Source organism: Leptosomus discolor, chromosome 20 (genome assembly GCF_034619465.1).
Source record: "Leptosomus discolor isolate bLepDis1 chromosome 20, bLepDis1.hap2, whole genome shotgun sequence".
NCBI classification, from domain to species: Eukaryota; Metazoa; Chordata; class Aves; order Leptosomiformes; family Leptosomidae; genus Leptosomus; species Leptosomus discolor.
In genome coordinates this window covers 11,168,873-11,196,319 of record NC_141410.1, presented here as the reverse complement: position 1 = coordinate 11,196,319, position 27,447 = coordinate 11,168,873, and the positions used below count along the sequence as shown (strand labels likewise).

Genomic DNA, 27,447 nt, shown 5'->3' with positions numbered 1-27,447 from the left:
AAGCAAAAACCAATGAAAATTACATACTTTATTTTTTTAACAACTGAAATAATTTTTATTCAAGAAAAGCCAATATTACATATCTTCACAGAAAAAAAAAAAAAAAAGACATTTGGGGAGGTCAAAGAACGCTACAGTTTAAAATGATGAAATGTTACAGCTTGCACACCAAACTTAAAAATGAAATGAAATTTAAAAAATGAAATGGTTACCAAAGTAATGCAGGTCAAGGGATCAAAGGTGAAGGGTCACACATTATTAAAAAGAAATCCAAAAGGGCGTCTGCATCAAGATCTCTGCAAAACAAAGGAGCTTCAGTGAGTAAAACTAGTACCTTCCCTGGCATCCCACCAAAGCTCTCGCACCGCACGCCCAGCGCGCGGCAGCGCCCGCCGCCGCCCTGCTCCCCCGGCACCAAGCCCCTCCTGCGCGCCACCACCCCGGCCGCGCAGGGCCGCGCTGGCTGCCGCCGCCTCTTTATTGCTTTGTGTTATTTATTTATTTATTTTCTAAAACCTCCCTGCAGGACGGCTGCTACAAGTCCTCCCGTTTCCATACTGGAGCACTGGTTCCTTATGGGACAAAACGTGTTGTCAGCGCTCAGGACAAGAACCCGGCCGGCGCTGCCGAAGGACGGGTCCTGCTGCGGCACTGCCAGGGCGCCTGCCCCGGGACACTGCTGCGGGCAGGGCCCACGGCTGCGGCGCCACCATTCAGCCGCCTGTCACCAGGGTGAGCACGACGTGCTCTTTTTCGGGAGTTCGCTCGATTCCCTGGAGCTGCGGAATCACGGCAATCGCTGACACACGCACCCCGAGCGCCCGACCCCGCAGCACATTGGTGCAACGCTACAAGAAAGAAGTAATTCGAATGTGGTTACCAAGACAAAGGCCTCTCCTCCCAGAATTTCAATTACACAGAAGCTATAAAAACCCTTTGGTGCCCATTTCCAAGCAAGATGCAGTCAATTATCGACACCAAATTTATGCAGAGAGCGTAATATTTACATCAGACAACTTCAGCAGAACGACACCCACCAAGGGCATCACAGCCCTCTGCACTTCAGCCTCTTCCCCACCCCCAGCAAGGCGTTGAGTTTTGGGCGTCCATCTGGACCGAAACAGATTCCTGCTGGAAGCCAAGAAACAAACCCACCCCACAAAACTGTGTCTTTGTAAGGCAAAGAAGCCACCAACAATGGAAAATCACCATTTTCAAAGCCGATGCGTAGCACAACGATCTCCCGTACGTTTTTAAAAAAACCACATCGCATCATTCTGCATCGCTCCTGCTTTAGTCAGGAACGCGCTGGAGAACGCAGGAAGGTCTGTCTTTGTCATACCCCCCTCAGCAACAGCGTCTGGCAAACTCTCCTGCTAAAGTTGGAGTTAAAACCAAGTTCTTGCCGTTATTCCCAACATCCATCAATTCCGACTCTCGTGAACCGACCCAGCAAGTCAGCTTTTCCGCTGTTCTTTCACCCGCGGGCTGAGGCTGGGTCCTTCCATCGCGATTCACACCAGATTTGGAAATCGACCTCATTCTGGAGGAAAGTAATTTGGAAACCAAGCGACTGAGAAATAATTCAACAACAAAGACACGGATTTGCAGTGACTCAGCAGCTAATGAAGTCCCAAGGAACGAACGTGAATCACACCACCAGGAAGAGCCCACAGCTCAGGAACTCCTCCAGGGTGAGGACGGGGCAGCCCCGGCACAGGCCCGTGCCACGGGTGCCGCAGCCCCCAGCGCCAGCCTGAGGCTCACCCGCGGTTCTTGGGCGACACACGGTTTGTGCAAGGATGAGTTTTAGGCCACGCCAGGCCTGTCCTCCCCGTGGGACGGCGGCTGAGCAGAGCCCCACGCGGGGCAGGGCCCAACACCTCCCCGGCGCGGTGCTGAGCCCCCTCCCTGCCTGCTGGCCAGCCAACAGTCTGATCCACAGCCCTGCTCCTCTGCCAACGACGGGGCACAGCCCAAGGAACCAACACAAAGACTTGTTTTTAATTTCTCCTCTATTGCAAGAGACTTCTCCCACTCTCCCCCAGGCACGCTTTGCTGCCCCCAGTGATCACTCCTTTTGCAGAAAACAAATTGGTTTCACTCTTAGTCCTTTTTCTTAAGCACTACCCCTGCATAAAATCTTTGCTTTTATTGGCACTAATTTTTCCTTCATATCTAGCTTTTCTTTTTCATCGAAATCCCCTGATTTTTCTCTTCAAAATGAAGCAGCCACCCTTGGAAGCAGCGAACATGAGACTGAGAAGACAGGATTTCAATCACTTCCAAAATGTAATATCCTCAGTTTCCATTCATTTGACAAGTGAACCAATTCATTTGTGTTTATATATGCCAGTCCCTGGCAGAGAGACACTTAAATTGACTTTGCAAATTGACTTTGTTGTAACATTTTCCTTGTAAAATGCGGTACAAAGTACAACTCGCATAACACACCAGTGAGAATTTCCCTCAGTGCTGGGCAAGCCAGAGATCCAAATACGTGATGCGGCAGCACCTACCACTACCGCTGGTGTTCCCGTAGATAAACAGCTAAATAATAGTTACGTGCACTCTGCTGATCCTCTCATGCTTGAAGAAGGGTTTACATAACTGGTAGCTCCAACCCTATTCCCCCTACACCGCACTGCACATTCTCTTTTGATACTTCAGAGTAATCACGGCCCCTGGAAAAGGATGAGCTCCAAAGGATGGGGCAGGTGAGGAAAAACACACCTGGTTCATCACCTGGAGGAAATAACGTTCCACCTCATTTCCCCACGTTCCTAGAGCGATCTATGATACCTTTCTCTTCTAAAAATTTGTGTTGCTCGCACAGAGAAGAACAGATGTCTGGACAGGCTGCTGCTGCTGCTGAGCCACGGCTGTCCACGCGACGGACGCACTTTCAGTAGAGCAACCCAGAGGCACCCGACATGGCAAACACCCAGACAGTCCCTTCCACCCAAACCAGCCGCTCAGGTTTGCTGAGAGGTTTCGCCCTCGTACCCAAGAACTGCTCCCGTCTGCTCTGTCCCTCGAGCGAACACAAACCATCATGTTCAGTCCCGAACACCACAAACACATCAGCTGCACTTCTGCATACAAGAGGAGGAGGGTGCTCGCCGAGAGACCTCTACATGAGGCACAGCCACGGGAGTGCTCAAAACAAACGGGACCAATTCCGCTCCAAACTAATTGCTAGAAAGTTTCAAAATTTGTGAAAATATAGAGAGGCATTTTGATAGGTTCCTAATGTCAAAAAGCCAGTGAATGAAGTGCCACCAGCATTTCATGCTTTGTGTATAACATGCTAAAACTAATTAAGAAGTAATTTTTTCTTTAGCTATCATTAAGCGTAAAAAAGTTAAATTGATTCATTCAATCAAATTCACTTGGGGAAAAAAATAAACAGGAGGGCAGCACATTATCCAAACCCATACATTTCCTCTGTTTGCTATGCTTTACGGGATTCAGTCTAGTCCCAGGATTCAGACACATTAACTGCATAGAACTGCAAAATCAGCCGTTTTTAAAGACTTATCATCACACAATTACAACGCTGGTCCTAACGCCAACAAAAGGGAAGAAAAGAAGTCAGATTTTTCCTAAGAGGAAGATGAGGAATCTCTCTCTACCAGAGCACGAGCAGCATAGCAGGTATTACTGCTTTTGTTTAAAATTGCCAGGAACGTAACCTTTCCACTCCGCTAAATCACCAAGCCTGCTCACAACATTTACTAATTAAGTAAACATGACTGAGAAACTGCAAAAGCAATACCAGTAGAAGATTTTCTGCTTTGTACATTACGCAAAGCGCAGAATTTCATTAATTTCACAAAATAAACCCATAATGAAGTGCTTCTGTTAAAAAGAAATTTCCATCTCGTTCACTGATCAGCCTTAAATCATAATCACACACGCAGCGAGAAAAGCCGCCCACACGTGCCAGACTGCACCAGTCAGGTGTACAAACAGTTTACTCCTGACTCTGCTCTAGTCAGGCTGTGAACGGCACTTCCTTTTGGCTTCACTGGCAGAGCTTTTTCTTCTCCTTTGAAGAAAGTGGGTTCTCTTACATTTCTGCTGTTGGCCGAGAGGACGGACTCACTTTGGGAAGCCGACTGGAAACGGCTGGGAGAGCAAGGATCCAACTTGCTAGTGACCAGCTCAGGCGGGACACGGCTTTCCCAGCTCCACCAGCTAGCACAAGGCCACCACTGAAACGAGGGATGCAAATCAACACCCACATTCTTGATTTTACAGATGCTCCAGCTGTTCCAGCGCTTGGCAAACATTTTGCCCCCAACTAGGCATTTCCTTTCATTCACAAAACCCCACTTTAACCTGCCTCAGCCCCCGACTCAGCCCCACGTGCCAGACCAGTGGCGGCAGCAGGAGATGCTACGTAGGAAGCATGAACGAGCCAGACTGTGACCGCTTCCTCACCAGTCCTCCAGCCGACGACCATCAGGTAGAACAGAAAGCAGCAAAACTGCTAGTAACAGCATTTGCCAATACCACTGTAATATTTTATACTCCATGATCACGTGGGCAGCAGTCAATTAGTCAAAATTAAAGATTCTCATTGCTTGTGAGAGATCACAGAGCCGATGCAGACCACGAGGACATTCCAGCTTTGTAAGTGCTCCGCAGCTGCAGAGCTCTCACGACAACAGCCAGCCTCTGGCTCCGGGAAACTCTGCACTTCAGCAAAACACATCTGCGATAAATTGAGCTTCATGGACAGCGCTACACGAAACACACCGAGCACCTTCCAGTCCTCAGCAAACTGTAGCGAGCGCTGCTGCTTCTCCAGAGTTTTGGCGCCCTGATGGCTATCGCAGAGGGGGTGCTGTGCCCGGGACAGACACCCCTTCCTCGCTCTGACTGTGGCAACAACAAAAGCTGATCCCACGCGCCTGCTCGACCCCGTGCGTTTGCACCACGTGAAGCTACTTCGGTAAATAAGGCACAAACTGGTACAGTAACGTAGCCAGGTGACCCAATACACCAAACGTCCAGGGCAGCCTTAAAACAAACAGGTGTTTTCAGCTTTCAGGCGTAAGAGTTAACTCCAAAAAGCACTTAAAAGCATTTAAAAAAAAAAAAAAAAAAAGAAAAGCAGTAGCATGCCATCCTGCTCTGTCTCTACCCAGAGTGGTACTTTGATGAACAAACTTGTGATGACAGGAGCTGTGCCGGTAACTGGCTGCCTGACACCGATCTGCCGGGGGGCTGAGGGGGAACCGGAGCAGCAGGAGGCAGACGACGTATTGCTGTCACCTACTCCTCGCTAGCGCTTCGTAGCATAATAGCCAGCCCAAACGCTCAAGACTCACTTCCCAAATCAGCCTGGGTCCCTTATGTCCCTCAGGCAATTCTCCAAACCTTCAAGTTCATCTCTGCACTTCAGAGAAAAGACGGGAGATCACTGGACGTCAAGCGGAAGAGGAGAATGTCACTGTCGTGCAAGCAAAGCAAAAACACAGGACCACATCAGAGATGTCAGCAGCATCGTCAAGGAATTTCTCCCTATGCTAAACAATGCTCAAATACAGAGGTCTGTAATTGCACTTATTTGCATACCGCCACGCAATACCTGAGCCCAAAATCTTTAAAAAGCCGACGCTAGAGATCACGCTGGAAATCGGGGCATTTCTGCCTTGCCCCGCAAGGAAAGCCGAAGCACACGAAGGAATCACTGCTGGATTTTTCTGCTGCGGAAGTTCTGGGCTTCTCCCAACAGGGAACATAAATATAGGATACTGTCAGAAACAAGAGCCCTAGGTAGCATTTTACATTTCCGATGTTTAACTTTTTCTTCTTTCTCGCACTGTGTCATTAAGTGTTTACAAGGATGATTAATGACTGCGGCTGCCAACGCCGTTAATGAAAGGCAGCTCTGCTCAAAGCTGCAATCCCGCTCCTGGCAAGCGCCGCCCGGGGACAAGGTTACCCCGACACCCTTGAGCCCCTGTGCCCACCGCACCGCTGGGAGCTCAGGGGCCGGGGGTGCCCCCGCTCCCAGGGAACCGGGCGCGTGGCAGAGCGCAGCAGGACACACGTCCCGTGGACAATGTCTCTTGCTGCCCGGGGCGATTAGTGGTTAAGGAGCCAGCGACCTCCGCCACCTCTGCTAGGGGACGTGGTGGAGGGGAGCACCGACAGCCGCCGGGCCGGCGAATCGGGAGCTTGGCCGAGTGCCCGACGGGACCCGCAGACCCCACTCGGCACGGCGCTGCTTCGGGAGCATCGGCCCCGCTCCCCAGGGAAGGGACCCGAGAGCCAGCGCGCCCGAAGCCCACGCTCAGCGCCGCCGCGAGCACACCAAGCTCCAAGTGGCACCACGCTACGGGAAGCCTTTGCTCCGCCCGCTCACCAAAACTCAACCAGATCAGCATTACACAAGCTCTAAAGCGGCTCAAAAAGAACGACAACTGGAACACAAGAGCAAGGAACTCCCTCACATGCGCAGCGTCTCGCAGAATCTTCTGAAAATTAACTGATTTGTCCTAACATGAGAAATCATATGAAAATCTCCTTGCTATCCTCCCCCAGAGCAAGAGAAACAAGCACACACACACTTTCACAGGCATCTCAAAAAATTTGAATCTGTAATTAAATTCCTTGGCTAAACTTATGATCTTGTATCTCTGGCAAAAAAAATTGAATTAGAAGGAACACTTCCTTGACTAGGAAATATAAAACCACTATAAACTTGATTTAAGACGAGGTGGCATCTTGATATGGAAATACATTACCATCAAACATTTCAGTTAAAACTGCATAATCTGACGGAAAGCAAACATCTCGATAACGTGTTCTAAGCATTTGTAAATGCTCCATTTCTCTTGCTGCTCATACCATTATTTCACTAAGTGTAATGTCAACCACAACCTATTCAGCTCTCAAAGGATATTGTTCCTCCACCCCAATTACCCAATCCAGAGCAACATATGACCATTATCCTCAATCTGCAGCCGAAAGTGCTCAGAAAAAGTTATTTGCGGCGTTCCCATGGCAATGCCCTGGCAGAGGAAAGAACAAACCCCAGCTGCTCCCTGACCTCCCTGTTCAGAGTCGGCAGCGCCTCATCTGCAGATGCAGGGGAACCGTCCGCAGAGCGAGCCGCCGCGCCAGCACACAGCGCGCGCCCTCGACGCTGCCGACCAGCCCCAGCGGCTGAAGACGCGCTGGCACTTCATCTCAGGGACCCGCAGATGCGTACAAGGGCCATGGTGAAGTTTCCTTGAAATATCCCCGTACAAGGGAGCAGACAAAGCACGCTTACGGGTTTTGGAAGGCACCCAGGCTGCAGTCGGGTGAGGAGGGCTGGCCCTGGCCGCCCCTTGGGACGCATCCTGCACCACATCCCGCACCAGTTCCCACCGCGTTGACGCTCTGGAGAAGTCTGTGGTTGAGAACGGACACCCGCGAGTTTGTCCGAGCACACAGGAGTTTGAGGGAGGACAGCAATGTCACAGATGTATTCAGATCTGTAAGTTACTTTAGGCATTTTATTTCTTCTTTATCTTTTAATAAACCTCTCTATCGGTTTAAACCTTGTGATAAACCTCACAAGCAGCACCAGTGACTTTGAAACTAACACAAAGATTCTGGAAGTACCACTGTATGAAATACACCTTTTTCTTCTATATTTTACAACTCATGCCTTCACCAGCATAGACAGAACACCTGCGTACTCCGATGAAAAAACATATTCCCTTAGGAATGTCTCTGAAATGTAGTCCAACGTTATTACTCAATTATACCCTGAGAAAGACTGAAGCTTTATAACACTGAACAGAATTAAACTTCCAGGTTGGGGGTGGGGAGAGAAACAAAATCTGTAAGCTAAGCTCCCTCCTCCCCCGTAATTAACACAAATTTTCCAAGACTTCATCTAGGCATAAGATTCTGCCTTTTTTTTTTTCCTCCTCCCTCTCCAAGTTAACAAGGTCAAAAATCCCTGGCCACAAGAAAAGCTTTTCCTTTTAAATAATGCAACAGGGAAACTGCAACCAACACACCACATACACCGCCAGAGACAGCACCAGTAATAACCCATGCACAGAACCAGCTCCTTGTCCTCACTGCGTGGCAGCCACAGCGACAGATCTTGGAGGAAGGAGAGATACAAATGACTGTGACAAACCTGACATTCAAACAGACAGAAGTGGTTTAGTTTTGGTTTGTTAACACACCAGCTGATCACTCGATTATTAGCGCACAATCCATCTAGAATTAAGGTACGAGACAAACCTAGACCAGCAATCTGCTGGCAAGCACCATCAAAACCGTCCACCTTCCCCCTCTCCAGAATGCTGACACATCCTTCAGAAGGAAGGCTACACTCCCAAATTTTTCTTTTGGCCTAATGCCCCTCGCCAGCACCTACGCTTTCCCGTTTGCATCCTGCTTACGAATAATAAAGATTTTCCGCCATATGATTAACTTCGTTCGCCACATTCTGTACCCTGGGAGGTGACACACACCAGACACCGTTCAAAAAGCAAAGCTGCAAGCTGCGTGTGCAAACGTACACACAGGGCTCCAAAGCAGGGACAGCAGGAATACCAGAGAGAAGTGACTAAAAACCAACAAGCTGTTTCCCATCCAAGAAGGAGCATCGTTCTGCCACAAAACGTGTGCAGAGAGCTTGCTTTCTTGACTTTGTCAAAATGTCATCTCCCCGAGCCACTGGAACTGCTCCATGTCCCGTTAGGATAAACGCTATCACGGAATAAATTGCAACCCGTGTTCTCTACACCTTTCAATTCAAATGACCCAAGACAAAAACATCTACACAAAAGAGCCAGTGGCAGCAACTCCCCAAAACACCCGATTAATTCCGTGACAGTATTTAGCATGTTAAAAATAGACACTTAACTTTTAACTTTCAGACAAAAGGAGGAGAGGGGGATGAAGGGCTCCAACTTTGAAAAATACACACACAAAGTGATCCATACTTAATTCTGCGTGACTACAGTTTCTGTAAACACGTTTAGATGTTACAAGTGCTGATCAGAGGGATAAGAACAGTCAACTCGCAACAGGCAGACACTAACTGGAGTTTTACAGTCATTTCTCAAAGCTGATTGTTTCTACTATCAAATGACTCCCACAAATATGGCAAAGGTACCGTAAAACTCCGCTACTACAAACTACAACTACACTGTGGGTGTTGCTGTGTAACTTCCAGCCTGGCTGTCCAGAAGGAATGAAGGCAAGGGATCGCAGACCTCTTTGGATTGTTCTTCTTTACTTCAGCCCACCAGACGGCTGAATTCTAACCACTTCTGTTTCCTTTCAATGAACCCAACCACGATGTGTTAACGGGCATAAGCAATCATTCAGAGGGACTGGATTCCAGTGTAAAACACCCAATTCTGTGTGGCCCCTGCTCTTAACAAGATTTCCCAGGCAGCACTAAGCTAGTTATTTCTCAGGACCCGGTCTGGGAGAAGAAACACGCACTGGGTTTTCGTTTGGAACTCTTTACACACAGCAAGAGAGCATTTTGTTTAACGTGGTACCAAAACTAATCATAAACAATTTTGAAACATGTCAGTAAGATGACACAAGACTTGACTCTGAGACAAGCGACACACACACACGTGAGCAATCGACTCCTACACACTAGCAGTCAACTTCCACATTTGCCTTCAAGTCCAGTTTAAAGCTCGCTTTCAGCATGTAATAGGACTTTATTATTTAAACAGGTTCCAGAGCCAGGGAACTGCTATTGTGTAACTCACATGGCATGCTCTCAAAAAAACAATCCATAAGCATCAAGTAAGCTGGCACGTTTAAGAATAAATAAGAGATTTAACTACCTCATTAGTGTTCCAGCGGTGCCTCTCTTTCGGTAAACTTGAACATTTTGGTAGACATTCAAGCAGCTTCTTCGGTAAAAAGATTTTTACATGACTGCCATTGCTGTTCCCATGATCATCTAGGAAGAAGAGGAGACACGTGATATATACACAGGAGAAGAGGTGGTTTCCACGAGGACGCCCTAGCTACAAGAAGACTCGGAACCCCCAGCTCGCTTGTCAAAGAGCAGGCAATTTGTCACTGCAAAGAAGAATACGGCTTTCTGTGGAAATTTCACCTTTATTTCAGAAACATAAACAGTTTTAATTCCTTGTGGTTGCAAAGTTTGAGAAGAGCTTTGATGGATTTGTGCACGAGGAGCCTGTGCGTGTGCTTACCTGTGCCTATTTCACCTTATTATTTCTCTCAGTGACAAATTTTACAAGCAATAGCGACAAAACGTTATAGAAACTGTGACCACAGCGGTATGACCTGCCAGGAAAAGTCGTAAATGAAGTTCACACTCGACAGGATTTGCAAGTAAATAAGCACAGAGCCCCAGCACCTGCTATAATTTTGTCAAGCTGCAGCAGAAATGCAACTCAAGGCCTATTAGTTCATTTAAAACTAAAATGCGCTGTACCTGATTAAAACCAGGTTACTTTTCTTTCCACGGACAGCTCAGTGAATGTAGTTCCTCAACATGAGTGAGGTAGAGCGATGGAAATCTTCCTACCTCAGCATACCTGGGGATCTCAAAAGCAGAAATACCGAAGAATACAAAATCACTCTTTTTTTGTTGCTAAAAAAGTAGAAGGTGCATAGGTTCCCTTCCAAAACAGAAGGGACCCAAACCCCCCCGAAGCCCAACAACAGCCCGCCAAGTCCCAGAAGCATTGACGCGATTCTGTCCATCACCCCTCCAACACCACCTCAACAACGGGAGCATCCACGAACCGCACAGGTGACGGACCGAACCAGTCCCCACCGCAAAGCGAACCGGAGCAGCGGGGCCAGACAGCCCAGCTACTGCACAGGAGCTTCACTAGCTTGTCTTCCAAACCCCACCACCTCTGCCGCCTTCCACTACTCTCATGCTTCGCACGACGGACACTGGGCAGCGGCACACGACAAGTACACTTATCCACTGGCATTTTACCCGACAAAATTAATTTACACTCATTTCCCATTTGGAAGTGCACAGAAAAAGGATATTAACTTTTTCTTTTTATATATCTAATCATTTTATGTCATTAAACAGATGCCAGCATCATGATAAAACTCCTCTGCAATTACATACAACAGAGAAATTTCCCATGACCTGCAGCAAACCCGCGAGAACCCGTCCCGCAATCATTGCGGAAGGCGGGCGAAGAGCGCAAACCAGCAGCTAGACATCCCTAGTATTTTTAAAGCTTGATTATACTCTTGGATGTGTCAAGTTCAACAATATACACGCTGTTAAATCAACTACTCGTGCAAGCACAGCAGATGAGTTTACAAGATAAGCAGCGATGTGTATGATAAACGTGAGCTGCTCTATAATTTATGAGTCCTGCGCGCTCCCTCCGTTACTGGGAACCTCACTGCACGGCTGCGTCGGACTAAATCAACAGGGCTGCCAGTCTCGCACCGCGTCCTGGGCGAACGGGCAGCCGGGCAGTATCGATCTGTGCTGAACTGATAAAGAAATCGGGAAGAAGGTTCTCTCAATTATTTCTTTGCACACCATTCCAGGATTTCTAGCTTGACACTGAATTTCTCAGACTGTGACTCTACCGCGATTTTTGGGTACGTCTTTTTCCCAGCCAGTGTTCTGCAGGCGTGAGTGTCACCTCTGCTACTTCCCACCACCCCGGCCGCTCACAGACACGCGTGTCCCGACACTTAGCCACAACGACACCGACCTGCTCGGGGCAAAAAACAGAGCCGGGCAGGGCCCCGCCGTGACAGCAGCCCCCAGCCATCCCCACCTGTACTTTCAGATCCGCCACCCGATTCAGCTGGTACCTACTTAACATTCCCTACATCAATTTTATACCGTTTTCATTTCTCATTCAAAATATTGCATTGCGCTACATTCAATTCATTAAGGCGGCAAAGTATTTTACAGCACACATTATTGCTTTTATCAGCCAAACTACATCCCCAGTTACATCTCATCAGCTTATTTTCCATGGGCACATTTTAATTGACATTAATTGTATTACTTCCCCTTACCTCCGTATCAGTCAAGTCCTCTATCATTCATTCCATTATTTTGCAGGGCTGGCAGACCTCTAATTATTCAGCTCGTTTTATTAACTTTCTTCCACTGTCATCAATTATCAGTATTATTAATCCAGAAAGTGCCTATGGATAATAGATCCCTTAAAAATGTTTTGGTAGAAGTTATAGGAACTTGCTGACTCTAAACCTTCCAACTCCACTTGGTAGCACCTCACACCTATAGCAACGGAAGGTCATTGCCATCATCCTGTCCTGTGACTAACTCTCACATATACTTCCCTTTCCTGCGCTCAGCGACGACGTTTCTTCATTCCGAAAAACCCCCAACGTGGAAAACCACAACTGCCCCATGCCTTGATCTGACAGGCTTTTCCTTAAAGCATCCTCGAGCCGCCTGGTCAGAACGACATACAGTAACCATCCTACAGGACATGAATCCTGAATTCAACGACCTCTAAAACATGTTTGACCTTGGAAAAGGACAAGGTTGGCCAACCAGCTATGAGCATTAAGACCAAGAAAGCGCCTCGCCCCAAGCGATGCACACACGCTTGCTTTAAAACCTCCTTCTCCGCCCGCTGGAATCACCGTGAGGTATTCCCAACGGAAGTCCAAGGGGGAAGCCGGGCAGAGAGGAGGAGGACTGCTCTCCCAGCTGCGCTGTCGGTGCTGGCAGACCCCGGTCACCCCTGGACCTCCGCTCCGTGACTCTGCTTCCTTCGCGAGGCGTTTGCCACCAGCAGACCCCCAAGCGTCACACGGGTCTGTCATCCCCACCTACAGACTGGCTACCGAGAGTTCACATTCCTCCACACCAGCTATCGCCTTGCCACTCGTGTTCCTCAGGAATAATATCACGATCCTTCCAACTAAAACACGTAAATCTTTAGGGAGGTGGAGCAGGAAAAAAAAGCGCTTGTCCTTTGGTTTGAATCAAATCTGTCATTTCTAGGCAACCTGATGTACCTCTCCCCTACCATAGAGTCTTCTGACAAAGTCAGAGGAGGAAGACTCAACACTGCTCAGCACCCACGCCCAACTTACCGAGCAGCCAGCACACTCCAGAGGGAATACTTTACATTTATGGAGAACTAAAATTTCCTCTGTAGTTAAAAAAAGGAATGCAATTTCACAACGCTTATTTGATTTTGCTGTGCAAATCCAGGCCAGATTTGTACTTGAACTTTCTTCCTCGTATTATTTTTGCTATGGGTGCGACTTACGACATTGTGATCTGCAAGCCCATCCAGTGTCAATAAAAAGTGCTTTTGCAAGCAAAGCTGCACTTGCACAAGGAGGATTTGCCAGTAAAGCTGTATCGACATGGGGTTTTTTTTAGTGCAAAGCTGGCCACAGATCAAAAACGCTTTCCCAAGGCATGCACAGCCAATTCTGAAAACTACAATAAGGAAGCTATACTAAAATACAGCAGCCTACAAGGCATCTAGTTAGAATTCAATACCAAAATCCAAAATTTAAGTTCCATTAGCAGTCTCCAAGATTACTTATTAACAAACGAGAAACTCATGTAAAATTACAAAAGTACAACTATTATAAAGTTCATGGAAACTTCCATATTAATTATACCACATAAACCCTTCGTAATTTTATGGGTTTCTTCATGCTCCTTGCACTTTATCCTCCCAAGGGATGCAACATGGGCTGTAAAACTTTAAAGCGCACAGCAGCAAATCACACAGCGGGTCTGTGCTCTACCCGCTCTCCAAACAATCACCCCTCCCCCCTCCCTTTTTTTTTTTTTCTTTAACTGGTTCTTAAATCTTCTGTGATCCAGGACGTGAACTTAGATCTGCAGACCATTTAACTACCACAGTTTATCAATATAACGTATAATTGGAGAATACAGAAATGGCTGAATGGGTGTTGATCAACTGCTGATTTGCAGACAGTTCTATACTGGAAATAAATATAAAGAATATGCCTATAAAATCAAACACACAAGTTTTACAAACCCATTATTATGAAGTAATAACTTAGGGTTGGCCATCTTCTTAACTACCTCACAAGAGAGGTAAAAGGTGTTTAAACATTACAAATAGGCACTGCCGTATTAAACAAACAGCCAAAACTGCAATGTAATTATCAACTACTTAAACGATCGGGAGGCCGTCAAAAGCAGGGCGCCCTCCCACGCCGCTGCCCGAGCGGCCCCACCGAGCCCCCACACGCACCCAGGAGGTGCAGGCTACCGGGGTCGCTCAGCCTCTGGCATCAACCCGTGCACCCTCGCCCCATCCCAGAGCGCCCAGCAGCGCCGACGCCCGCGCCCCGAGCAAAGGCACCGGCTCCACCGTCCCCCTTCGGGGCGCTGGCTCGGCCCCGCTGGCTCCTCTGAAACTCCTCCCCTTTGCAAACAGCCGCCCCGCCAATAACTCGTTTGTCTAAAGACGATCTCCAAAGACACAGACAAAACTGAAAGTCAAGATACCTGGACTCAGTCAAAAGAAATTTTTTTTTTTTTTTTTACATATTTCCCATGTACAGACTTGGCTCAGCCAGGTCCCAGGCTGGGGTGGGGGGTGGAGTCCCCCAAAGTCCCACATGCCTTCACTTGCTGACCTCCGGGCACAGACAAAACGGCTACACTCAACCTGGCAGAATTAAATGCAAAGAATTATCCCCGATCCACACATCTGAAGGACTGCCATGCTATTTCTCACAGTTAAACTTCGTTCCTGGCATTTCAATCAGTAAACAAGCAGCAATATAAGCAAAACCAACAGCTTTTGGTCTGTTTTCTAGAAATATTTGGACGATTACAGTTGTAAATCTCTTGGCAACAAAAGCAGATTTCTAAATATCACTAGAGGGTGGCTAAGACAGATAACCAGGCCCAGCTCTCCAGCGCTGCCCTCCCAGCAGGGTTCCACCGGGCACCAGCACTCGGCCGACCAAAGGCGTCCCAGGCCCTTCGCCCAGGATGCAGAAGGACACAGTGAGCCCAAAGAGCAGCCCGGGGGCTGAGGGGAGGAGACGAGGAAAGGGTCCACAGCTCGGGCAAGGGTCAAAAACGTAAAACAGGAGGAAGAGAGGACGACACACAACTCAGGATGTGTGCAGCTGTGCCTGCTGCCTGCGGGGAACATGGGGGGAACGAGGAAAACCAAAGAGGATGAGGAGGAAATCACAGGAACGGTCGTAGTATCAAGGATGATCAATGAAATATTTTCCTCTAGCAAGTTACTGAATCCAGCCTAGTGTCTTGGAACATTTGTAATAAATACTCTGTTGCTGTGACAAGCTCTACAGACCATTCTAAACCTGTAAGAAATACAAATACAGCTAAAACTCTGCCGCTGCCTACTATCGTCCTGGTTCTCCCCACCAATAACGCGCTACTTGTAAGTTATTTTATCCTTTTCACATTGCAGAAAGTTTCTTGACATTCTATAACTGAATTCACTTTAAACAACACAGCTACGTAAAGCTGCAAATGATGGTTTTGGGGAAGCTTTGATAGCACAATTCTTCCTAATGAAAGCCTACGGGCGGGCGGAGAAGGTCCGGGTGACACAATTCGCTCTTTGTTTCTCATGCTGTACGTTTATCACTGTGCTCAGCACTTCGGAGCCTGCGTCCCCCAGCCGACACCACCGGCTCCTCTATTCCACGGGCTCCCCTTTTCCTCTCGCACCTCAGCAGGCCGTTGGAAGCACCCTGCTAGCCACACTGACAGCAGAACTCGGTTAAATGCAGAAGGTGCACAAAAGTAATGATTGTAAAAGCAAACTTTAAACAGTGCAGTCGCTTCAACCTTTTCCTGCAGCTCACAAGTGTGCTTGTGCACAACTTGCACCATGTTGCTGTTAAACACAAGTGCAACAGAATGATTAGACTGTTGCCTACTGTCGCCAACAATTCATTTGTTTTAGACCTGTCATCAATTCCGTCAGCCCTTGGTTTTCACTAAAATTACGTCATCAAATTCAACTGCAATGAAACTAAGGAGAGAATGAATATTATCAGTCAAGCCTAGCAAAAACAAACCTCCCATTTCTACAGTTTCCAATACTAGAAATGTTCTCTACACTACAACAAATTTCCCAGACTTCCCAAAGCATTGGCTGAGACTCGTGAAATTACTTACTCTGAGCCTCCTGGCAGCCACCAGGCATGGACGTTTTTACTCTTGGTTTTGGGTTGGTTTCTTTACACTATGGAGAGTTTCAGTTTGAAAACCTCCCTGGAGAGCTGGCAGGAAGAAAACCAAAAACCCTTGAACCGAAGACGTGACAAGAGCAGAAGGACACCGAGCTCTCCGCTCCCAGTGACAGCGGCACTTTGCTCTTGCTCACGCAGGGCCGCAGCTGCTCCTCGGTATGGAGCCGCACCTCCAGCATCGCCCCGGGAAGAGGGCAGGTGCCGCACCCCAAAAAGCTGGGGTTCAGACAGACGCCAGCACTCGCAGGCAAACTCACCTTTCAAAACCCCAGGGTTTAAAACAGGGTGAACACGACGCAGGGCCGACGGGGCGCAGGAGGCCACGGAAGGTGAACACAGGGCACGAAGTGCGGGGCAAAACCAGACAGAAGGCCCAGCAGGGTGTGGAAGAGGAAGCCAGGAACCACTGAGGACGCGAGAAGCTGCTGGAAGCGCTGCACGTTAATTAACCAGCGCTGTATCCCACCACGCACTCCACCAGCCTCACTGTGCTCCATGGAAAGGTTTGGGTTTGGGTTTTTTTCTTGCCCCTGCAGATGTTATTTGGTTCACTGAAGCAGTGACAGAAGGGACACTAGAAGAGGAAGGTCACTTTCCAGCTCCCTCTTTCTGAAGGCTGCCTGGACAGAGAGATAGCACAGCTGCTTCCCCTTCCTCCAAGAACACGTACCTTTGTAAGCAGGTCTTGGAAAGACTACGTGTTTGAGAAGAACCATTTAAAAATATTACTAATGTAAAGTTAGCACCAAGATTAAAATTTAAAAACATGTGTTTTACCCTTACTTGTAGATAATCCTTCCACTGTTTCCCGATGTAGGAAATAAAATGCTAGTTACAAAATCTGTAGGAAACCTTCCTCCACGAGTAGCTTTAAAAACCCACACAAACCAACCAATAAACTTTAGAGCCAAAGCATTTGGAAAAAATCATTAACAAGAAGAGATGTGAAACTGGAGTAAAAAATCCTAGAGCTTTAAACAAGCCCCATGCCTTCCATCAGGAATCTTGTGTGTGAAATGGTTTAATACCAAAAGTACTCAAAGAAGTTGACCTGACACGCAGGTGTAGTTCCTGCTGTTTGGAAAAAGCCAATCGAGTCCACTCTCTGAAACTGCCCTGCTGGCTCACAGCCCTCTGAGCGGGTCCAGAACCTTCACTAGACGGCCACTCGCTTCTACCTCTGACCACAAGAATTTTGGTAAAATCCCAACTGCTGAAATTCAGCAAAAATTCTGGGGCAGTGAGCGGAGCGAGCCAAGTGTCAAACCCTGCCTCTTCGCCGTGACAGCCCAATTCTGCCGAGCAGGACAGCAGCACAGAGAGCGCGGCACAAAATCCCATCCGTCACGCTCACAATAAGCTCAGGTTTGTTTAAGTAATAGAATGTTATGCAACACTTCTGCAGAGGGAAGTAAATATTTGCTGTTTAACGACCAAATCAAGAATGTTTTGTTTGAAAAAAGGTATGTTGCCCAAACAGTCTCTCAGCATCCGACAACATTTGAAGCTCTGACTTCCTTCTCGGTCAGTATCAACCGCAAACCCCAACAGCCACCCAAATCCCCGCTGCCCTCCCCCGGTGCCCTTGGCTCACACATGAGCTACGGGGAGAAATTCCAGCCCCGGCCTTTCCCCACTCCTGACCCCGCCTGAATTAACAGGCGTCAAACCCAACCACTGCCCACAGCTGGGCGCGCGGGCAGACAAGCACCGCGCCAGCTCCTGGCCGGCCGCACCGCGTCGGTACACGGGCACTGCTCGCTCTAAAGCTGGCGGTTTCGCATCCCTGTCCACGACAAGACCCAGAAATCTAAGGAAAGGTTCTCTACGCACATTCTTTCTACTTTGAACTGTTAAAAAAACTTTCTTTTTTTAATTTGAAGGCAACCCCACTCAGATCAGGTCCAGAGCCCACGACAGCTGCCGAGATGGCACCTCCCGCCTCAGTTCAGACACGCAGGACATGGCAGAAGCCTCTGTAAGCCACAAACCCGCTGCCACACGGACGGCGAGAGCTGCTCGGTCATCGAGCCCCGCTTCACCCTGCCTGAGGAAACCAGAAAGAGGGAACTCACCCGAGTGCTCCAAGACGTGGAGCTCTCTCCTGTCACCAGGGAACAGGGGCGCCAGCCTCACTCCAAACCCCCCCCTACCGCCGGGGGCTGCTGCTGCCGGCTGGGCTTGAGAAGCCCCGACCCAAGCTGGAGAGGGAGGCTCCAGGACCGGGCAGGTCTGCAGAGCTGTTGCTCCCTGATCCCGAGGCTCGATTCAACCCTGCCCCTGGGCGGATGGAGCAGACTGCTCCCAGTAAGAGCAGCGCCTCCCACAACTAACCCGCCAGCGGCCATTTACGTTTGGTTTTTAAATACCAAAGTAACAGAAACCTAAAGCGACTTGGGTTCTCTCCTTCAGCACCGGTACTGCTGGTGCAACACTTGTCTTGACTCACGCTTCAGAAGGATTCCCGTTTAAGTTTGACAGGCGGAGTTTAAGTTTAAGGAATGAATGGTTTATATCTTGCCTCCTTGAAAATATACCACAGAACTAGGTCAGCGCGGGGAGCTGCTTGGAGCACTTACTACGAGAACACCACCGGCGCTGAGCCAAAGCCTCTCGGCGCCCACCCCAGCGATGCTGTCCGTGCCCCACACAGGGACAAAGCGGGAACCAACGACCGGCCGGGGAATCGCTGCGCTACAGCATCGGACGGGTGCGTCTGAACGCCAGGCACCAAAGTCGTTTCTCCAGCAGCCCCCCCAGCACGGCGCTGCCATACAAGAGCCAATGCTGCTGTGGACCCATTTCCTCAAGAAAACACTTCAACAGCCCACAAAAATCAGTTACCAACCCAAAATACGATGAAAGTTGAACTAAAGAACAAGTGTAAAAGGCCAAATTACCTTTCAAGTCAAGGAGCACCGATCTGCATGGCTCTGTAAAGCCACGGCCTCACAGGAACGAGGACACCGAAACCTGTGCTTTACACAGACAAAACATGATCATACGCTGGCACAGGAAGCCTGAAAAGAGTCGAGCCCAAGGGTGCTTTGGTGACAATACTTTTACCCACTAAAGAACTGAAACTTCACAATTTGAGCTACGAAGCCCAAATGGACACTAATTCTCCTCTGACTTTACCCCCTGTTAACCAATCGGCTTTTCACTACTTCAGTGGAGTTCATCATTTACTTCAACACAAAGGAGAAAAGAATGAGGCCCGCCGCTTTCCAGACCACAGGAAAGAGGGAACTAATGAATTCGGGAGCACCAATGAGATTAATGAAAGATGAAGCCGATAACACTCGCTATCACCGCTACTGCTCAAGATCCACATTTTGGTAGAGCACGCAGCCTTCACCGTGCTGGACAAGGCAGGAAGCCAATCAAAGGTGGCCGTGCCTACCGAGGCTCCACAGCTACCAAAACACAAGAAACAACCAGAAAAAAAGATATTCCCAAAGCACTTTGAGCCAAAACCCAGACAGAGAGGTGGGATAACAACTCCTGCATCCTAAGAAGGGGCTTCCAGGTGAAGAACACGAACGGGTTAACAGCGAGGAAGCACGTTTGCTACAGCACATAACTGAAAACTCCGTATTAGCCCGATGAAACACAGTTATCTGAGGTGCCCAATCACAACCTGGTAAAATTGAGGGGTATCCGTAAATTTACCCAATTTTAGTTACGCAACCACATAGCTGGGGGTACAACCACCCACCTCCCTCTCTCCTCCCACCCCTATAAAATGGAGGCCCCGACACCAGGTACCGGTTGCTTTGTGCCCAGCGAGGCCGAAGCTGAGCGGCTCCGGCCCCCGCAAGCCTAAAACACCGGCCGGGGCTCCCGGCGCAATGCCCGCTCCGTGGGGGCCGGCGGCGGGGTCGGAGGGGCGGGCAGCGCTTCCCGCCAGCCTGCTGGGACAAACTTCGGTTAAATAACACACACACACATAAAAATCGACACGACGTGAAGGGGCCCCAGGACGCCCTCGCCCAGGCTCGCCGCCGTGCTCCCGCCGGGGCGCGGGGGGCCGCGGGGCCGCGCACGGGCGGAGCAGCGCTACCCCCTTGCGGACACGCCGCGCCCCGGCTCCCCGCCGCGCCGGTAACTTTCGGCCGGAGTTGGGCGCCCCGGCTCCCCCCCGCCGCCACCACCGCCACCACCGCCGCGGCCGCAGGGCCGGCGGGGGCGGGCGGGGCGGGGCGGGCCGGGCCCTCCCCTCGCTCACCTCCGGGCCCGCCGCTCGCCGGGCGGCGCCGCTCCGCCCGCCCCAGCAGCGCCCACCCCCGGCCCGCCCGCTGTCCGCCGGCGCGGAGGCCCCGGTGCGGCGGGGCCGCGGACGAGGCCGCCCCATTCGTGACGGCGCGCGCCCGCGACGCACGTGCGCCGCCGTCGCCGGGGGGGAGAGGCGGGGGAGGGGGGGGCGGCGCGGCCAGGCCCGGCGCGGCGTGACCCCCGGGCGGCGGCGGGCCCAGGCCGTCAGCGGCGAGCGGCGGCCCGGAGCCCCGCGCCGCGCCCTGCGCCGCCCCGCGCCGGTCGTGCCGCCGCAGCCTCCATGTTGGCGGCGGGCGGGCACGTGCCGGCGGGCGGCGGGAGGCGTGCCCGTGCCCCGGCCCGGCCCGGCTCGGCTCGGCCCGGCCGCCGCGGCCCCGGCGCCACGCGGCCTGCCCGCCGCACATGGCCTGCCCGCCGCCCCCCGCCCCGGCCCGGCCCCGCGGGGGCGCCCGCCGCCACCAAACTTCGCGCCGCGCGGCCCGGCCCGGCCTCCGCCGCCGCCACCGCCCCGCGGCGGGGGCAGGGGCGGGGGGCGGCGCGGGAGGCCCGGCACGCCGACAGCCCCGCGGCGGCGGTGGCGGCGGGCAGGCCCGGCCCGGCGGCGCGGAGCGAGAGTCGGCCCGGCCGCGCTCTCACCTTCCGGCTTGTTTTCGGCAGCCATTTCCCCTCCGCGCGCCACATCCTCCTCCGCCTCCTCGCGACCGGGACCCAGGCGCGCGCCGCCTCCTCCCGCTGCCGCCGCCGCCGCCGCCGGGCCGGCCACCCCGCGCGCACGGCGCACACCCCGCGCCGCCCATTGGGGGAGCCGCCGCACTGACACCCGCGGCGGCCAATCGCGGCGAGTGGAGGGCGGGCGTCCGGAGGGGATGGGCGCGACGGACAGCAAGCCTCGCCAATCGGAGCGCTGTAGCGCTTTAGTGACACGCGCCACGGCCACTCAGCGACGGCGCCGGGAAGACGAGAAGTACCGCACGGGGCGCTTTACTGACGGCCGCAACGGCCACTCATGAAGCGGCGCCGCGCGACTGACGGCCGCCAGAGCCAACCACGCCACGGAGGTAACGGGAGGTGCCGAGTGACGCACGGCGCCTCCGGCACCGGGAGCCAACGAGGAGCGCCCTCCGCCAGAGTGACCGCGCACCGCGCCAATGGGGCGGACGAGCTGGGCGGCCGTCAGTACCCCCGCCCCCAGCCTTGTCCATTGGCTGCAGGCGGCCCCGGCGGGCGCACGCCCCCTCCGCGCCCTGTAACCCTAAACAAAGCCGCCGATTGGCGCGGCAAGCGGACCGCCCGCCAATCCCCGCGCCCGCCCCGCCCGCGCCCGCCCTCCTCGAGGCCCGGCCGGCAGCCGGGGCGACGGCCCCTGTACGGCCGGGCTGCCTGTTCCCCAGCGGGGCGGGCGCCGCGTTACCCTCCCCCGGCAGCGAGCGGCCCAGCCGGCTCGGTCAGCCCGGCGCTCGAACGGGGCCGTTCCAGTCCCGCCGAGACCGCGGTCACACCGGCAGCCCCAGCGCGGGCCTGGGCGCTGCGGGTCACCTCCGCGGCCCCGCAATGTCTCACGGCTCCTTCGGTCCCCGGTGGCCGGTGCATGGCTGTTGGTCAGGGGCTCTACGGGAGAGCGTGTGCCAACCGAACCCGCGGAGCTGCGGGTTCCCCTCGAGCGGGCGAACGCAACCTCCAGCCGAGCGGATTTCAAGAGCTGTTCTTAAAAAGGGGTACCCGAGCGCGCGGCGGGGGTCGCCGCCCTTCAGTAGCACTAGCGCCGAGCCCGCCCCCCCGTGTTCGCCCCGGGGGAGCCTAAAAGCTGCCGGGGGGGAGCGCACCCCCGCCTCGACGCTCTACCCCCCCCCTTTTAAAGCCCCATCCCCACGCGATTTAACTGACCTACCCAACAGCCCCGGGGCTGCCCGGGCGAGCTCCCCCCTTCTCTCACTACAAGTCAAAGTCCTGCAGGCCCCTTCCACCGCCAAGGGCATTGGGGGGGGGGGGCAGCTCGATGCTGGGGGAGAACACACCGTGCTGGGGAGGTGAGGGGTTGTGAGCGCAGAGAGAACGGAGCTGCCATTGCCAGCGAGACACAAGAAGCTCAGGGGGAGCCCTGCGGACCGCCGGGGAACGTGGTCACGTTCTGCGAGGACAAGGTCACCGCACAGACCCCTCGCAGCGTACACCCCCAGCCTGCGGCACCCTGCCCTGGGACCGGGATGTTGAGGAGCTTTTGCTGTAAAGAGTCTCCCAAGAAACCGAGTCAATCGCTCTGTCCTTCTAAAAACTGGAAGCGCCTTGGAAGAGTGTCACGTTCTTTGCCCGGCCGAGGTTCCTCCCCATCTCCGTCACTGGCACTTCTGCCTCCTCAAGCAGAGCTCCGTGTAACTGGACCACATCTAATGCCTGCACAATGCAAATGGAGATGGAAACGGTTGTTTCCTTTGATGTGTGTGACTAAACACACAAAGAGGATATTTTCCCTTAGATCCTCACGAGAGCAGAATTTCTTTAAAAAGACCTGTTGGCTCCCTGGTTTTGCTAAGGACCGAAGCCACTTCCGAGCCAAGACGAAAGAGGAGTGTGGTGTGATGGGTCTCTTCTAAGACAGAAGAAAGGAAAATTCCTTTTTCCTATTTTCAGCGGCTGCTAATCTCATGGAGCGTGAAAGGCACATTGATGAAGAGGCTCTAGAATGACAGGCTCGCTCCCGACGGTCATAAAGCTAATCTAGTATGCTCTGTCCTATAAATACACACAAATATTAATGCAGCTACAGGATCAGCTACAATAATTGTTTCCTTCAGCTCTTCAAGATATGCTGGAAACTTTTCTAGTCGCCACGCCGGCAAAGAGCTATCGTTTTCTTGATCAGTTCTAGGGAATTTATGTCTCTCCTTGGACATTCTTCCAAGATGATCCCTACGCTTGGCAGGGACGCGAGGCAGCCGTACAGCTGGTGCTCCTCACAGTTTGCGTTATGGCACAAGCAGACTAAACCAGATCAGGCATCCCTCTGCGCTCAAGAGACGGGAGGTCCATTTCCTGATGCAAGGATCGGATGTTGAGGTGACATCTTACAAGACGTGGAGGGCCAGCCCTCATGGAACTCGTCCCCAGTGCTCCACAGAGTGCCAGTGCCTGCCCCCCACAGCCAGACCTGCCTTGTGCCGCCTCTTCAGCAAGAAACGGGCTCCTGGATCAGCCAAGCAGCAGAGCCTGCAGCGCCGTCAGAGTGCCAGACCTGCCCCTGCCCCTCTCTCCTGGCACGCTGCTCTCCTGCCCAGCAGTGACGTCAGCCTGGCACGCAGAGGGGGCTCGAGCACCCACGGGGACAGCCGGGCACGGCTACATAACAAAACGGAGACGGGAGAGACGGCGGAGCAGACACGCCTCCCCCGAGCGACAGAGACGCTCGCTCTGCTCCCAGACACAGCGCGGTGCAGAGCCGTGCCGGCCCGGTTGTGCAGGCACCGGTGCTGGGGCAGACACGCAGGCAGGGACCCGGGCCGCTCCCGAGGACGCAGGCGGCAGCTGCGGCCACCAACGGCCTGTCCGTTCCGGGCACGTTTATTTCGGTCATCGCCCTCGCTGCAGCATTCACTTGCGCACTCCTGAGAACAGCCAGCCATAAGGTACTCCGCATGGGGTTAGACCTTGAGATCACCCAGAAACATCATTAAATGCACAATCACCTACATGTGCGCACAAGAGTGTCCATCTCCTTCTCCTCTCCAAAGCTCAGGTAGTTCCTTATGCACTTCTCTGGCTCATTAGAGTAACGAGGTCCACGTGGGCTGACTGACAAGGTTGTTCAGGACACCAGCTGCCTTCTCTCAGCTGCTACAGCCTGGGGAAGGAGCAACCTCCACCGAACCAGTCGCAACAGCTCTGCGCCCACAACTAACACAACCTACCTTGGCTCTACAGCAGCCTGCCACCTGCTCTACGAAGGGTCTTCGGGAGCACTGCCTGCTTTCTAGATCCTTCCTGGGCCGTAAAGACGATGAGGATGTGTGTGGATGGGGATGAAAAGCCATTTTTAAGAGGTTATTGAAGTAGTGGTTGAATTCTGCTACATATGGCTCATGAACTCATTCTCTTCCTCAATATAAGCTTTTCTACCAGGAGGAAAAAAAACAAACTAAACTGAATCTTATATACACGAAACCATACATAATTTTAACAGTAGCACATAGGTTATTACAGCAATGTGATCTGTGTAATATTACAGACACCATTTGAACATGGATTTTTCATCAAGCATGCCAGCAAAGTCCCAAATATTTTCATTTAATTCCTTGTGCAATAAAGTGATAAGAAAGAAGCCATTTGAATTGAAGTGCTGCTGATATCTTTCAAGTTTCCCAGCTCCCCACTGTTTAAAAATCAAAGGTCTAATCACTATTACAGCACAGAGGTACTGAACCGCAACACATTCTGTGCGTGTACGGTACAGGATCCTCTGACTGGGGCTTACCTTTCTAGGGGCACGAACACAGAGCTACCTCCAGCTGATAAGCGGCAAGGAAGTAGATGTGCCAGGAGTTTTTGCAGTCTGAATCATGAATAATTTTTAACAGCATTCTGATAAAAGCTGCTGCTATTCTGACATACGGTGCTCGGGGTTTTTTGTTCAGAGGGAGGTGAAGTACAAAGTTCTTTAAAAAATCTTCATTGTCATTCCATGGCAGATGTGGGTCTGGCTTGGTTAATTGGGTTAATGTGATGATTTGGCATGCTCCGTTATATGCAGCAGTAAAACTGTAAAGAATACATTCAAATATCCTGTTACGGATATTCAGCAAATTATACATCCACCGTTGCTATGGCAAGCATCAAAAAGCAAAACAATTCAGACAGTTTTAATAGCTATAATGACAATGTTGGAACCCCATTTCTTTTGAATTGTTTGCACAAAGTTACTCCATGATTTAGAAGCAAGGAATGCCAAGTGTTGTTACAAAAACACTCTTAAAAGTGTGAATAGAGATGCTTAAAAAAAACCTCACAATGATAGAAATTAAATGGTTTTGCCCGTTCCTCTCTCCGCTTCCTGAATCAAAAGCTGTTTCTGCCAGGAATAAGCCCAAGACTTAACCAAGTCACTGTGTATGTACAAACCCAGTGTTACTCCGCAATACTTCACTGCATTCGTGAGGTACAATCGCCAATTCCCGGGTTCATCAAAACCAGGTAAATATCCCAAAACATGAATTTCTTCAGAAAGGTGCTCCAGAGAAGCGCACTCTGTTTAGCGATCTGCCATCCAACTAACCTGCCCAAAACAATGTGTGGAAGTTGAGGAAGAAGATACCTGACCAGGAGCTACAGACCCTGGTTACGCTGGGACGGATGGAACTGCGCACTGCCCGAGCAGGGGGCCGACCTCAGTCATCTCCTGTACTCTGGGGTTTGGACACATTCTTCCCCCCATTCCTTCTGCAGTCCCCAGCCCATTCATCTCCCTCAGAAATGCAAGCACCACATTCAACTCATCTCCAGCAGAACCCCGTGGCTGTAGGAAATCTACATCAGACTAAACCGAAACGTAACTCCCGAGCCCGAGCCGTTTGAATGGACCCTGGAGGAAAGACGTTTCTGCCGTGCAAAGCCTCGGGAAGTTCTGTAGCTATTTAAACCCAGAGCCTCCACACTAAACACGCTATTTCCCTGCTTAACCAACAGCAAGGGCAGGAATGCTTTGTTCCTCTACACTGGCACCGGCTCCAGAGAGGGAACAAACGCCTGCCTGGGGGGTGGCAATGCTGGAGCCCCATTTGTTCCAGTACAACGTCAAACGGCTTCCGACCCGAGTGCCACGGGTGCCAACATCCAGCATTCTGCTGCAGCCAGCAATGCCAGGGAGAACCCTGCCACGCCGGGCACCGCAGCACGCTGCCTCTGCCACAAGCCCCGACGGCCCTTCCTCTGCTGTCCTTGGTCCTTTATTTCCCTGGGAGAAAAGGCCAGGTTCTGTCTTCGCTTTGGTTCGTGCTCCAAGCACCCTGGTGGCACTACGAAAATAAGTTATTTTGCTTTGATATACCCCCATAAGCCAGTTAGAGGAGAAAAAAATGAAATATGAGGGAAATTAAAGCTTCCAACTAAGGGGATTTACCAGTAAGTCACCATAAAATTCAGATAATTTATTTTTTCAATTCTGCAGCAACTTTCTCCAATTCGTTTGGATTAGCTATTAGAAATTATGTCTCAAAAATTAAAGAAAATGTCTATTGACCATTATATCAAATTCTAATTTTAGGCAGGAAAAAAAAAAGAATAATTAGGCTGTGATTCACTCTGGTAGTCAACTTACATTAACAATTTTTCCCCCCGTTTATGTAATTCTCGCAAAATCAAATAATATATACTATGCTCATAAATGCTGGGCTAGATTTAGTAAAGACAATTTCCTACAGTATATTCAGGACATTTCTCTTTGCTTTCTGTTATAATAAGACAATCATATTATTTAGTTTAAGGAGGCAATATGATTGTCACCCACGGCAGCCTCGGTTATAATTTTAGTGCAGTCTTCAGCAAGGTACATGGAAGGATTTTATGTCTTTTACTGTATTTTTTTTAAGCTGTCGCCACCCTGTAATACGCAGTACAGCCCGGCTGCTGCTCTCTGGGAACGGCTTCCCCCCACATCCCACCCCTCTCCCCTGCCAGGATGCAAAACTGCTGCGACCTACGCAGACAAAGACCGCGTACAGCCGGCAGCCGCTCGGTAACGTCGGCGCATGACCGGCTGCTCCGGGCGGCGGGCGAACAGCTCCCAGCTCGGGACCGGCCAGGAAACATCGCTGGCAGCAGTGCCAGCGCTCGGCATCCCAGCCGACAGCCGCGCAGAAACCCCTGCAGTAACCGGCATTGCTCAGGAAAAGGCCACTCTCCCACTCTCCATCATTCTTATTTTCCCCTCAACACGTACAAGACAGCGTAATCTGCGGG

The 27,447-nt window shown here is 51.4% G+C and overlaps 1 protein-coding gene across 1 annotated transcript in view; it reads right to left on the bottom strand.

Annotated features, from left to right (window-relative positions):
• The window catches only part of CAMTA1 (calmodulin binding transcription activator 1), a 305,617-nt gene that overhangs the window by 265,780 nt on the left and 12,390 nt on the right, over positions 1-27,447 (bottom strand). The window contains exon 3 of the mRNA XM_086476363.1: positions 9,837-9,955. Within this exon, the coding sequence (XP_086332489.1) occupies positions 9,837-9,955 (119 nt within the window). The remainder of the gene's footprint in view (positions 1-9,836; positions 9,956-27,447) is intronic.